This window comes from Nelumbo lutea, chromosome 2 (genome assembly GCF_056320005.1).
Source record: "Nelumbo lutea isolate HS-2025 chromosome 2, American lotus-T2T, whole genome shotgun sequence".
Classification (NCBI taxonomy): domain Eukaryota; kingdom Viridiplantae; phylum Streptophyta; class Magnoliopsida; order Proteales; family Nelumbonaceae; genus Nelumbo; species Nelumbo lutea.
In genome coordinates, this window is record NC_142685.1 from 30,046,041 (window position 1) to 30,061,192 (window position 15,152).

The 15,152-nt window shown below is 45.7% G+C and overlaps 1 protein-coding gene across 5 annotated transcripts in view; it reads left to right on the top strand.

Moving 5' to 3' along the window:
- The window catches only part of BRIZ2 (zinc finger (C3HC4-type RING finger) family protein), a 28,672-nt gene extending 26,541 nt beyond the window's left edge, over positions 1-2,131 (top strand). For 3 of the 5 annotated variants that reach the window (XM_088969360.1, XM_088969365.1, XM_088969364.1), the window contains exon 12: positions 47-2,131. In XM_088969360.1, coding sequence (XP_088825486.1) covers positions 47-166 — 120 coding nt within the window. In that variant the 3' untranslated portion in view covers positions 167-2,131. The remainder of the gene's footprint in view (positions 1-46) is intronic. The other 2 variants (XR_016107149.1, XM_088969361.1) reach the window with 2 other exon arrangements.
- The last annotated feature ends 13,021 nt before the right edge of the window (positions 2,132-15,152 follow it).

Below are 15,152 nucleotides of genomic sequence, written 5' to 3' on the forward strand. Positions count from 1 at the left end.
AATACTAATGGCTCCTGGGTAACTTCTGTTCTATGACTTTGGACAGCTCAGAGATTTGATGTTGCAAATTGAGGCAGAGAATACGGTGGAGCAATTACCAAATTCAAAGGAAATCAAAGATGGCTCAGTCTTGCCATTTACCAATAGCATCATTATCAAGAAATAGTGGAAAAAGTGCTACAAGGATCAGTAACAGGAGAAGAAGCTAATGATGCCAAGGATGATCCATCATTATATGGAAGCTATCAGGTGATTGTGGTGTAATAATCTTCCCACAGCTTTTTCTTCTTGCAGAGCTTGATTTTCTATATATATATAGATATACTGGATGAGAGCCATGAAGACCATTTTTTTTATCAGCATAGCAATGATGATACATGTCCACATTGATCTGTATTGAACCATGGCATGAGATAAGATTAATGAAATGATTCTCATCCAATTAATGTGCTATTGTCTGTGGCTATTTCATACGTAGGTTATTTTTGTTCTGGTTTTATGTATTTGGGCGGCAAAGATTAAAGTTCGATGGCACCAACCAAAGAGTTCAAACGAGAATCTTTCGAGAAGGTCCAGCTTGAACTCAATCAATTCGGTCTTCTAATCTATAGTGTAAACTGTTAAGCAGCTGGTTGACGTTCCTGGTCATGACTACTTTCGGAATTGGGATCTGCTCCTTACAGAGCACTCCTCACACCGACCTCACAGCTACATCCCACTGTGTGTTGGGAATACAAGTATGGAAGATATTCCCGATGTATGGTCAGGACATAATGTGAAATTGGTGTGAGGAACGCTCTGTGAGGAGCAGATCTGGACTCTCTCTTGACTTGGCCAGAAGACCCAAATGGAGGCTGCCAACCACGTGAAAGGCTGACATAGTGGAGCCAAGCTCCAAGAGAATCTGGATTTGCTCATTACAGAGTGCACCTCACAGCACTTGTAACCACACATCGGGAATATGTCCTGTATTTGTATAAGATCATTCATGGGGAAATAATCAGGAGTTCATACTTGCATGTTTTCATTCATGGGGAGATCCTTGATACATAGCTGTAATGTGCTGTGAAGTTGGTGTAAGATGTGGTCTGTGAGGAGCAAATTCGAATTCAATGTAGGCTGAACATTGCAGACTGGTGAATATCGATGTGGAAACAATGGTTGCAGCAACATAAAGGCAAGGAAATGGAAAGTAGGAAGAGATGACAAAAACAAAGGTGAAGATATGAGAATCGGAGAGAGGCCGACGTTGTCCAGGCCAATGCTAAGCTCACAATGAAGAAAACTGGGTGGGCTAGACAATCTCAGATGGCAGAGGTGGAATCTGCAAAGTTGGGATCTCCTCCCAACAAAAGTTGTCCCAACACACTTCCAACATGATCTGTGTCATGGTGGGGGTTCCAGTCTTATTTGGAGATGTAGTGACACAGATCATGTTGGAACGATTTTTTCTTAGTTGGGAGGAGATTCAGACTCAAATCCTTAGAGGCAGTGGTCATTCTTGAAATCCAGTTGCCAAATTATTGAGCAATCACTCCAACTGAAAAAATGAATGTTTTGAGGTTCGATAAACCCAAAACGTTTCAGGTAGAAACAGCAATAGTATCAAACACCACCCTAGTGAATATTCACCACAATGATCTATGCAAGGGAATCCAAACTATAAATAACTAAACATATCATTAGTTTCCATAGGCATCAGGAATCATCAGACAAGTGGTATAGTAATTAGATATATAGTAAAACTAGTAGCTATATATAGCATCATGACACAGCATAAGAGATTAACATGAACTTCAGTAACAGAAGGAACCAGGGTGATAGAAAGTAGTAGAGGTGGGCCTGTAGTAAGAACAAAATACAAACTATAACGCAAGAGGTCTTCAACTTCTAGCGGCTTAGCGAGGTGGTGGTGGCCCATGTGGGTTTTCCGGTCCCGGTGGGTGTGGATGGAGACCCGGAGGACCTGGTGGAGGTGGAGGTGCATGGGGAGGTGGAGGATCATGGGGGTAAGGAGGACCCGGCGGGTGTGCATGCGGTGGCTCAGGATGGGGCCGGTCATGGGGCGGACCATGTTGCTCATGCGGTGGAGGGTGATGCATCTTTTTCTTCTTCTTCTCAATGGTAATTCAAGTCTTGACAAGAAAAGATCTCTCACTTATATAACAAGAGGTGAAATTTGAGGATAGATAAAGAAAAAGCTTTGATGAAGGCTCAATCTTTTCATTGTTATTCACAACAACGAGTCACACCATGCTTTTTCTTGGTAGGTTAATACCTACAATTCATGGGCGCCTCTAGAGCATCACCTACTTAGTCATTAAGCATGCTTGACTGATAGGTTCTTTATCTTGGCCATTAAGCACAATGTTTAGTTGTTTACTACTGTGTACGCTTACGTGGAAGCGAAGGGATGGCAATACCATGACTCCAATCACCACCTTATGAAAACAGCTTATAAATGCATCTACCCGCCGAGCTGGAAATAGGGGTGATTATTTCAGCCCAGTCCGGAAATTCCAGGCTTGGGCCTGGGTTTTGTGTTCAGGCTCGACCTGGGCCTGGCCTGTATATATTTAAACTTATACATTTTGTGTATAATGTATACATGTATATATGCATGTTATTTTACATTAGATTATATATTTTATATATAAGTATTATAACATTTATATATATATATATAATTTATATTATATATAATATTTTATATTATATAATATATAAAATAAGTTTATATGCATGTTATGTCATTTAATATAAAATATTATAAATATGTAATGTTTTATATATGAAAGACATTGGCCCAAAATCAGGTGTAGACCTAGGTTAGGGCTTATATTTCAAGCTTAGAATCCCGGGCCTAATGTATAGCTCTTATCATAAGTGCAAAGCACCACCTGGACTCGACCCATGATCACCCCTAACTGGAAACATTTATTTAGAAAATTAAATAATTATTAAGTGTCATTATTACAAGCGCTAATGTTGTTTCATCATGGGTCAATAATTTTCCCCTTACCTAGGAGATAGGACTATAAATAAGTTGATCATATTCGATCTGAATACGATACTGATCCGTTAAGAGGCGGATTTAGATATCCTCCCGATCTTAACAAATCGGATTTGATCGAAAAAACTGGTCTGTTAATTTAATGAATCGAATTCAGATATTAGCTGATCTGGATGAAATATTATATATTTATATTATTTATATAATATTATATGTTTTATATTTTAATATATTATTATATAATATAAATATAATTTTAATCGAATCGGATTCGAACCAATAATATATTTGAATTCGAATTCAAATCACGCTTTTGAAAATCCAATGGATTCCTATTGGATTTGGATTGGTCAAATTTTCTTAACGGATCGGATCGGATATGCCCTTACCGAATCCGATCCAATTTGTTTGCGGCCCTACTAGGAGATGCTTATCACTTAAGTACTTATGGAGTGATTTTCTGTGGATTTCACATGAATCCAAAAAATGAATGTAGGAAAATTGGTCAATGGGAACCACAATCCCATTGATCGACTCCCCCCCTCCCCACTTTAGAATTTGGGAAGGGCTATTTGATACCATTGCCTTTTCATAGGGCTGTCAATGGGTAGAATCTACTTGACTAAGCCGACTAAAGTTCTAGTTTTGTGGTTTTTTCCCAATTAATAATTGATTCATAATTGTTTCTTGCTCTTCTGAGTCAATTATATATTTAATAAAGGGTAAATTATAAATAGGTACCTTGAACTTTATTTTTTTGGTAATCAGTACCCTGAACTTTCAATTGTAACACTTGAGTACTCTAAACTCTCAAAAATACACTTGGGTCCATCTATTAGTTAAATATTACATAATCTTGTGCATTTTTTATATCATTCTACATTTCTATGGAATAAAATCATCACTAGAGAATGCCATTGTTGGAAAATTTGAATATATTATTTATTGTCCATGTGAGAATGTCCTCATGGGAAGATGTTTGGTTACTTGAGAATGATCTCAAAAATACATGAGAAAGATATTTTTGGCATTATATAATGTTTAATTGATGGAATACTAACTGATGGACCCAAATGTCTATTTTTGAAAGTCGAGGATACTCATGTGTTGCACTTAAAAGTTCAGGTACCTATTTATCACTGCCCCCAAAGTACAGGGTACCTAATTTACCCTTAATAATATATAAACGTCTTTTGGCTTTCTTGTATTTTTTATGTTTTATGTCTAAAGGATAAATTTAATAGACATAATAAGATAATTTTGATTAAAAACCCTTCTTTTATCAACAATTCAACATATATATAATTTACTATTTTACCGCCATTTCTACTTTTTATCAAGGTTATATTACTTTTTTTGAAAGGCTCATGGTTATATTATCAAAACTAACTCAAAACAGATAAGAGTGATCTAGTTTGACAATTCGACAAAAATAGGTTCAGATTTAGATCAGATCACATCATGATTCAGTCCATTTGCACCCTTAGGTTTGGTACTAAGGAACCGATTAATAATTGATTCAGCAAAAATGTTAATGGGCTGGCTTGGCCGGACCTGTTATAATAAAAAAATATAATATATTAAAAACATATAATACATATATATATATATATATCATATAATAGTATATAATATAATATATTATTAATGCCTTAAAAATATATATTACTAATTGTATATAATTAATATAGCTTTCCAGAATGAGTTTCACGCTTTATATAAGGGACTCTTTCGGGCTCATGCTTGATCATTTTCGGTTAACAAACCTGAATCTGGCCGAACCCGTAAACAAGTATACTTTTGAATCAGATTCGACCCATTGACAGTTCCACCTTTAAGTGTAAATAGTGCTGATGTAGTGCGATCTAGTCACTCCTATCTGGTAGGGGCTTCGCTCGTAGTTGGCAACGGACAACACCTGAGAAGGAGAAGATGAAAGATTCCCGGGGAGCTTGCCCGGCGGGAACACTCCGATGCTTAAGTTATAACTCGATGAAAATCTTAGAGAATAATGACAAGCTAAGAGTGGAGATGCACACTACTCGATTACCAAAAATTCAAAATTACCTTTTTCCTTGGGGGTCGGAGCCCTTATATATTAATGCACTGCCAAATCGAGTGTAACCACCTTTGATTCTCTTCTACAGCCATTATTCGTCAGGCTGATTTGATTGGCATAGGTATCCATCGCTGGGTACAGTCCTGTCACCTGAGAGACGTTATGCAGAGCTGGCGTGTACGACGACACTGCCTGACGTGAGACGTGGGCATAGTCCTTTGGACTGGCAGGTGCTGCGCTGCTGGACAAGAGACGTGGGAGCAGTCTGACAAGCACGGTTTTGTCGGATAAGAAGTTTCCCGAAGGCTCTGGGTTACTTAGTAGCGAGCTCCCTCGTAGCGAGCTTCAATAGCAAGCTGCCTTACAGCAAGCCATTCTGTAGTGAGCTATCTCGTGGTGAGCTGTTCTACTGGAGTTTCAGCGAGCTCATTACGTCGAGTTGTGGCCAGGCTGTCACGCTGAGCTATCACTTACGTCGAATCATATCCACGTGTCCCTTAGTTAGGAGGTCGGGTCAAATCACCCTCCATCAATTGCCCCCCACTCCTCGGACTAAGGGTCTTACCCTAGCTCAGGGAGTTCATGAAGCGATGGGTAGATTTGACCCATAATTTAAACAAGGTTGACTGATCGCATGATATATACGCACGGATGCCAGGCGACTTCTGGATTTCTCGAGCACCAAAAAACGTGCCAAATTGCCTTTAGTTTCAGAAGACATGTAGTCAACTTTATTTCAGTCTCGGAGGACGTAGAACTGACTTTATTACAATCCGTTGGATCTGCTTTGATTGAGACCGTTGGTTGTTTGGGCACATTAGCTATAAATATGAGTGCCCCATGTCTCATTTTCTTTATGTCAACTTCCCTTGCTTTCAGTTTGAGGTTGTGCCTTCGCCTTGTTTGCTCGAGCTCCCACCGTTTCCGTCGCTTTCTTAGTTCACTTTTCTAGTGAATCCTCTATTCTGTCCAAACAATGTCTGGGTATCCGTACTACGGTGGCTTTTCCCGAGATGGTAATCAGGGAGAGGTCCCCTCAAGCTCGGGGGGAGCTTGGGGGTTCCCTGAAGGGTAGACTCCGAAAGTCCGTGAGGCCTCCGATAACTCGGCTTCCACTTCCCGGGATCGGGAGCTTGATAGTTTTGACCCTTCCTCCATGTCAGTGGAGAGGCTTCGGGCCCTAGTCTCTTACTATAACCTCCCCAGGGATCTCATCTACAGCCTCCCATCCGGTAACTATCCTTGGGAACATGGCGACGATGAAATCGTGGTCTTTGAGGAGCAACTCGTGGCTGGTCTCCGACTCCCTCTACATCCTTTGATAGTGGAGGTTCTTACCCATTTTAATGTCACCATAGACCAACTCCATCCGAACTCAATCCGGAATGTGGTTGGGACAATTTCTCTGTTTTTCGAGTACTGTCTTCCTCTTTCCCTTGACATCTTTGCCACTATCATTTCAATTAAGAATGCCTCCCCCGGAGCCCCTCCAGAGAGGTGCTAGTATTACTTTTCCCCTCGTCCTGGCATCAAGCTCCTTCACAATCTACCAAACAGGATCCCAGCTTGGAAGCGGGGTTATTTTGTAGCTCACAACCTCGAGGGGTGGCCCTTTCCGACCCACTGGAGGGCCGCCATTCAGGATCTGGGCGTTGAGCTGAACCTGAAAGTTTGGGAAAAGCTGCAGTCTTGGGCGGGGGTATGCTTCCTCTGTTGGGACTACTTGGCTGAGGACAAGCTCGTGCAGGCCGGCTTGAGCCCCGATAGGTCACCGTTAGGTTGCCTTTTCTTTTCTCTATTTTTTTTTAGCTGGTCTAATGCCTTGTGATTCTTGCAGCCAACATGTATGGTATGGATGCACGTCGCCTTTTGTCGAGCAACCAAAAGTGCAGGGTGAAGAGGTCGTGCCCCGATCAGGCATCCACTTCTGGGGCCGCTGAGTTCGAGGTTGTAGACCCTGCTTTTGTTCTGCTGCCAGAGGTCCCACCTGTGCATTTTGAGGGAGTAGCCATGGGAGGTGACGTAGAAGAAGAGGTCCCACCCCAGGAGCAGTACCCTTTAGTCGCGCAGTCCAACCCCATCATCTTCCCACGGTTTCCTACCAAGGGGAGGGACGAAAGCGTCACCAACTTCCTCGTGGCCTCAGAGGAGCCGACGGGTGATCACTCGTGATGAGGTCACGAGCTGGTCCGGGATGCACCATAGGGAGCTCGCCAAGCTGGCCTCGGCTCACTGCATTGGGTCCTCCCTTCTCTTTTCTCTCTTTCCCCTTACTTACTTCGGCTTTCTATTGGAAACTGAACTCTGCCATCCACGCCATGGCCTGTCAGACTGCTATTCACTCCCAGGACGCCGTCAATTAGAGGCCGAACATGCAAAGCCTCCAACGCGAGCTCAACCAGGCCCGGGAGGAATTTCTCCAAGCTCAGAAGGGGAGCGAGGCCTAGGAGCTGCTCGTTAGGGACCAGGAAACACGTATCTCCTGATTATCTGAGGAGAGCGCCCGTTACAGAGAGGAGTCTTCGAGGGTGGCGGTGGAGAGGGAGCTTCTTTGCCAGTAGGTCCAAAGCTTGGAGTCCACGCTCCATGAGAGGACCCACAACTTCGACGCCGCGGTGGAGGTAGAGTGGGCTAAGGCGATGGAGAACTTCAAAGAGTCCCAGTAGTTCCACGACCTCTAGGTTGAATACGGCTCTAAGTCCTATTGCTCTAGGTTCAAGCTTTGCCAGTGGCTGGTCCGGAAGAAGTTCTCCAGCCTTAAACTTGAGGGCATAACAATGAGGGACTTGGCCCCAGAGACGGTGGACGCTGCGGAGGAGGAGGAGCCCGACTCCTTGGAGGAGAGTGACGAGGACGTAGAGGAGGTGGGGCCTTGAGGCTGCTTGCTCTCTTTTTTTTTCTTCTTCTAAAGAATGGTTCTCTTGAAGTGGTTGCTCCCAGGCGGCTGAACCCGGTTCTCCCTCTTTTCTTTCTACTTTACTGATGTACTCTCCCGGGCAGTTAGGCCCGATTTCTTTTTTAGTAATGAAAATGCTCCTTGTTTCTATTAAGTGTTGTTCTATTTACTCTTTTGCCGAAGTGACTATTTCGCTCGACCTACTAGAGCTAAGCACCCGAAGTGGGGTTTCTCAACTATCGTTACCCCGAGCTATCTCCCTGTACTTAGTAGGGGGGATTTTATAATGTACACCAAGGTGATCAACACAGTGAGCATATGCATGTCCTGTATGCACTTGGGTTACTTAAGTTGAAGTCGGTTGTCTCTAGCGGGTCCAACCTGTATATCGGGGTGGGCTATGCATCATAGGATTCACACCCAAGCTGCCTATGCCTTTGGTATTAATAATTAGCTATGCCGATGAAGCGATTAGGCCTTATACGGTGCCGAGGTCTTCGTTAACTCAGCGTTTTAGCCCTTAGGCTGGGGGAGTGACTTATGGTCCACTCTCCTAGAGCTCTTCCATGCCATAGAGGCGACTGAGTCTTATAGTGCCGAGGTCTTCGTTAGCTCGGCGTTTTTTCCCTTAGGCTCTGGAAGCGACTACAATCCACCCCTCTTCTAGAGTTCACCCATGTCGAAGAGGCGATTGGGTCTTATAGTGCCAAGGTCTTCGTTAGCTTGACGTATTGGCCTTTAGGCTTTGGAGCGACTACAATCCACTCAGCTCGGCGATTACAGGTAGGGTTTCGAGGGTTTCGAGTTCATACGTTCCTTCCCCGAGCACCTGCTTTACTCGATAGGGTCATTCCCAATTTGGCCCGAGCTTACCAACACCGGGCTCAGGCACCATAACTTTACGAAGGACCAGGTCACCGATGCGGAGGTTCCGCTTCTTGACCCTGGCGTTATAGTACCGAGCTACTCTCTACTGGTAGGCCACAATCCTAATGCATGCGAGGTCCCGTACTTCATCAAGTAGGTCGAGGTTGGTGCATAGCTCATCTTCAGTTGCCTCGTCATCATACACTTCCGGACATAGCGTGGGAACTTTGATCTTGGCTAGGATGACTACTTCAGTGCCATAAGTGAGGTTGAAGGGAGTCTCGCCTGTTGCGGTCTTTACCGTGGTCCAATAAGCCCATAGTACACTGGGTAGCTCGTCTACCCAGAGTCCCTTAGCTCGGTCGAGGCATGCCTTCAGTCCGCGAAGAATGGCTCTGTTTGTGACTTCCGCTTGACTGTTTTCTTGAGGGTGTGCTACCGAGGTGAAATTTTTTTGAATCCCCATATCTTTACACCAGTTTTGGAATTTAATATCCTCGAACTGTTTACCGTTGTCAGAGATTAGTACTCGGGGTAGTCTGAAACGGCATACTATACTCTTCTAGAAGAAGTTCTATACATTCTGGGCCATGATCGTGGTGAGAGGTTCGACTTCTACCCACTTGGTAAAATAATCAACTGCCACCACTAAGAACCTCCTCTGCCCTATCGCTGGTGGAAATGGTCCGAGTATATTGATCCCCCACTGTGTGAAAGGCCACGGGCTGGTGAGACACGTTAGGTTGGTAGCAGACTGGTGGTGGATGTTGGCGTGCTTCTGGCACTTGTCACATCTTCTGATGAGCTCGATCACATTTGCCTTCATTGTTGGCCAATAGTATTCCTATTGTAGCGCTTTCTGGGCGAGATCCCTGCCCCCCAAGTGTCCATTACACAGGCCCTCATGAGTGTCGTGGAGCACGAGCTCGACTTCGGAAGGTCGCAAGCAGCGCAGATAGGGGAGCGTGTAAGATCTTCGGTACAGCCGTTCGTCTATTATGACGTATTTGGTCGCCTAACGCTCTACCCTTCTGGTGGCATTGCGATCTGTAGGGAGGGTACCTTGTAGCAGGAAGCTTGCGAGCGGATCAATCTAGCTCGGCTCTGCTTGAATGACAGGAGCGACCTCCTCTGCCCCCCCCGAGAATGCTAGGCTGAGGCAAGTTCTCTATGTACACAGTCCTCATGGTATTGTCACTGGTGTTGGCTAACCGGGACAGGGCGTTGGTCTCAACGTTCTTTGATCTTAGGATTTGCTTGATGAAGTGTGACTAGAAGTTGAGCAGAGCCTCTCTTACTTTGGCTAAGTAGGCGATCATTGTTGGCTTGTAGGCTTCGTATTCACCTGTAACTTGGTTGACCACAAGCTGGGAATCACTGCAGACGACAATGTGTTTGGCTTTCAGTTCATTTTCTAGAGCCAGTCTGGCTAGTAATGCCTCGTATTCCGCTTCATTGTTGGACGCTGCGAATTCAAAGCGCAACGCATACTCCAGTTTCACCTCGCTTGGCCCATACAGAATGATTCCAGCTCTGTTGCCCTATTGGTTGGATGATCCATCTATGTGAAGGATCCAGGGCTCCTCATCCTAGCTCAGGTTCGATCTAACTAGGAGAGAAGCTGCATTGGTTGCTACTTCACGGTGCTCGAGCTCAACCACCCTGGGAACCTCGGGCTCGACCGGCTTGGGGACTTTGATGCTGAAAGTACATTCCACGACAAAGTCGGCTAAAGCTTGGGCCTTGATAGTAGTTTGCAGCTTGTACTGGAGGTCGTACTCGCTGAGTTCGATGGCCCACTTCGTCAACTTACCAGAGACCTTAGGCTTGAGTAGGACTTGCCTCAGAGGCTTATTGGTGAGGATGACACCAATATGAACTTGAAAATACGGGCGAAGCTTTTGAGCTGCAATAACTAGAGTATACGCCAACTTTTCGATTTCTGGATATCTTGTCTTTGCTCCCTGCAACACTTTGCTAACATAATAGATAGGTCGTTGGACTCTATCTACCTCTCTTATTAGTACCGAGCTGACCACTTTGTCACTTGCAGAGAGGTATAGCTCCAAAACACCACCCTCCTTGGGTCGAGTTAAGACCGGGATACTGGCAAGGTACTTTTTGAGCTCGTCAAATGCGAGCTGGCATTCTTCGGTCCATTCAAAGCCTTTGCTTTTAATTGCCTTAAAGAAAGATGGACATCGATCTACTGATTTGGACATGAAGTGGCTCAGAGCGTTTATGCGGCCATTCAGCCTCTGAACCTCTTTCAATTTCCGGGGTGGTCTCATATCTAGGATGGCCTTAATTTTTTTTGGGTTGGCCTCAATGCCACGTCGGTTGACGATGTACCCTAGGAATTTACCCGAGGTGACACCGAAGATACAATTGTTTGGATTTAGTTTCATGTTAAACTTACGTAGAATTTCAAAAACAGAATGCAAGTCCTATATTAAATCATTTGAAAACTGAGTCTTGACGACCATGTCGTCTACATAGAATTCTATTTTCTTGCTGATCAACAGCTCAAACAATTTATTTACAAGTCTTTGGAATGTTGCCCCAAAATTTTTCAATCCGAAGGGCATGTCCTTGTAGCAATATAGGCCGAGCTCGATTATGAAGGCTATATTTTCTTCGTTAGCAGGGTCCATCCTAATCTGGTTGTAGCCTGAATAGGCATCTAAGAAACTCAGCAACTCATGCCCTGAGGTCGCGTCCACCAGATAGTCGATCCTGGGGAGTAGGAAGCAGCCCTTTTGGCAAGCTCGGTTCAGGTCGGTATAATCGACGCACATGCACCATTTACCGTTAGCCTTTTCTACCAGAACGGGGTTGGCTACCCAGCTCAGGTAATGGACCTCCTTGATAAAGTCAGCTGCAAGGAGCTTCCCGACCTCCTCGTCAACTACTCTCCAGCGCTTTGGGGCTAAGTTGTGTTTCTTCTGTCTAAAGGGCCTGACTACAGGATCAGTGTTCAGCTTGTGAGTGATGATGCTAGGGTCTATGCAAGGCATCTTTGCCGCGGACCGTGCAAAAAATCTAAATTTTCAAGTTAAAAACTTACCAGTTAGGACTGCAGAGGCTCCTCGATCAAAGCGCTGATCTAGGTACTCTATCGAAGTGGGGATGGAGACGGTCTCTTCTGTGGGTGCAGCTCGCTCCTTGCACTACTCAATAGGTCACTCCAGTTCGAGGTCGTCAACCACATTGGTTTTCCCTTTGAGGGCGGTGGCATAGCACTTGCGAGACTCAAGATGATCGCCTCGCGCCACCCCAACTTCGAAGTCCATAGGGAACTTCATCGCCAGATAGTAGGTGGAGACCACCGAACATAGGGCATGGGTGATGGGCCAACCTATTATGGCATTGTATAGGGAGGTAGTCGCGACCACCAAGAAGACATGGTTGAGCCTCACTATGTTAAGCCAGGTGCCGACCTCAACAGGTACAGTGATTCTCCCCAAGGGCCTGACTTCCTCTCAGCTGAAGCCCACCAAGGGAGTATTTGCGGGCTTGAGGTCGCTCTCTTGGAGCTGAAGCTTGTCGAACGCCACTTTTAAAAGAATGTCCGTCGAACTGCCGAAATCGACGAGGACACACTTGACTTCGTTGATCCTTATCTTCACGACGAGCGCATCATCGTGGGGGTAGTAGACCCCGCGCGCGTCGTCCTCCATGAAGAAGATCAGGTCTTTCGTCCTTGGCCGCTTCGGGGGGTTCTGGTCTTCCCTTTCGACCTCGCGAGCTGATGTCCGAGCTATAGCCGAGGTGCAGCCCGCGACAATCGATCCTCTAACGATCACATGGATAGTCCCCCGAACTGGTCTCTCTTCCGGGGGCTGCCTTTGCAGCTACTCTGCTTGCCTACTGGATTCGGGAGCATCTCTGCTTTGCTCCCCCTGCCGACCTGCTTTATTATTATTATTCTATACAAAATTTCTTAAGTACCCACGACGTATGAGCTCCTCTATCTCATTGCAGAGGTTTTTACAACTTTCGGTATTGTGACGTGATCTTTATGGTAGCTACATTACAAATTTTTATTCCTTACATTAGGGTCCCCTCTCAACTAGGGTGGCCCCTTCATGTACGGGGCACCCTTGATTTCCATAAGGATCTCGGCCTGCTTCGCGTTCAAGGGCGTGTAGTCTATCCTCTCTGCTGGTGGAGCTTGGAAAGGCTGACTTGGCCTTGCCCCCCGAGTTGGGTCTTTCTTCTTCTTACTATCCTCGTGGGTCGAGGAATCAACTTCTCTTTTTCTTTTTTCAGGGATCTGCTCACCCTTCTGGTTGATTTCCTCCTCTGTCCCTATAAACTGCTCTGTGAGCTTGACGAACTCGGTTACCGTCTTGGGCCAATTAACAATCTCGTGCCACTTGAAGTCTTTGTGTGTGATGCCTCTCTTGGCCACGGTAAGCCGAATTGTGGGGTCCAGGTCGGGTATTTGTAAACAAGCGTCATTGAACCTCCTGATGTAACTTCAGATAGACTCTCCTTCCCTTTGGACTATGCGAATGAGACTCTCCTGGGTTCTTGGGCACCGCTTGTTGGTGACGAAGTGAAAAGTGAAGACTCGCACGAATTGCGCCCAGCTTCTTATTGATCCAGGTGTGAGGTTCCTGTACCATGTACGTGCCACTCCTTTGAAAGTGGTGGAGAAAGCCACGCACATGCAGGACTCACTGGTCCTTTCCAAGTGCATCTGTGATTGGAAGGCGTTAACATGGTCATTCAGGTCGAACGACCCGTCATATTTGTCCAGGGGAGGCAGTTTGAAGTTCTTGGGCATTGGGACGACCAAGAGTTATGAAGACAGAGGGGATGGTACAGAGAGGAGCGGAGTGGCTTTTATTTCACCCGAGCTTACCTCTTCCTTACCCTTGAGCTCGGACAGGTAATGTGTTGCAGTTCGGTGAGCTCAGTGACGTCTCCGCTGCCTTTTTGCGGGCTCTGCATTGGTGCTGCTGGCCTCGGTATTGTCGGGCACAGTTTTCGCAGGGAGGGGGATGGACTGCTGGCGATGGCTGTGGATAGAGGTATCTTGCCTGGAGTCTGCAGCCAAGACCTCGAACCGGTTCTCCACAAGCGGGGCCACGAACTCGGAAAGCTGAGGCAATGCGGGCCTGGTAGGCTGGGACCCTCTCGACCTGACTGTGCGCGGCGAGGCAGGGGTGATTGGTCTTTCCTTTCTCCTGTGAGATGAGACTTGACTCTTGAGAGGATTCTGGGTCTGAGAGGTCTCTCCCCGGCGAGAAGGACGCTCGTTCTGACGACGAGGATGGATGCCGAGGAGGAAGGGGCTGCTGGGTCTGAGCCAGCGGAGGAAACTGTTGTTGGTAGTGATGCTGAGAAAGTTGGTGCAGCACTTGTTGCTGATATAGTTGGAACTGCTGGACCTGTTAAGCACTACTCGATTACCAAAAATTCAAAATTACCTTTTTCCTTGGGGGTCGGAGCCCTTATATATTAATGTGTTGCCAAATCGAGTGTAACCGCCTCTGATTCTCTGCTACAGTCGTTATTCGTCAGGCTGATTTGATTGGCGTAGGTATCCGTCGCAGGGTACGGTTCTGTCACCTAAGAGACGTTATGCAGAGCTAGCGTGTATGACGCCGCTGCCTAACGTGAGACGTGGGCGTAGTCTTCTGGACTGGCAAGTGTTGCGCTGCCGGACAAGAGACGTGGAGCAGTCTGACAAGCACGGTCTTGTCGGATAAGAAGTTTCCCGAAGACTCCGAGTTACTCAGTAGTGAGCTCCTTTGTAGCGAGCTGCCTTGCAACAAATCGTTCTGTAGCAAGCTGTAGCGAACTGTCTCATAACAAGCTATTCTACTAAAGTTTCAGTGAGCTCATTATGCTGAATTGTGACAGGCTGTCACGCTGAGGTGTCACTTACATCGAGCCATATCCGCATGTAGCTTAATTAGGAGGTTGGGTCAAATCACATTAATCCGACTTTTGAGCTTGTTTGGCTATTAAAATGAAAGACACGGATAAAAAAACGCACGTTTCTCATCAAATGCAAATATGATAAACAATAGTGCAAAGTGCCAACAACCAGCGGGTTGGTAGGATTGAATTCCGACTGCGCCTGACCTGGGTTAGGGCTAGGGATGTTATCTGTTAATCTGTTATGGGATGGGGGATGGGGGATGGGCTAAGGGCTAAGGCCGGCCCCACTACAAACATTAGTGTTTATACACGAGGTTTCAATTCAAACATTACGGGTTGAAAATTGAAAATCTAACGAAACCAAACACAACCTTCCCGCTCCCGAAAATGTATTTATTGGACTCGTCTCGGCCCAATTCAGC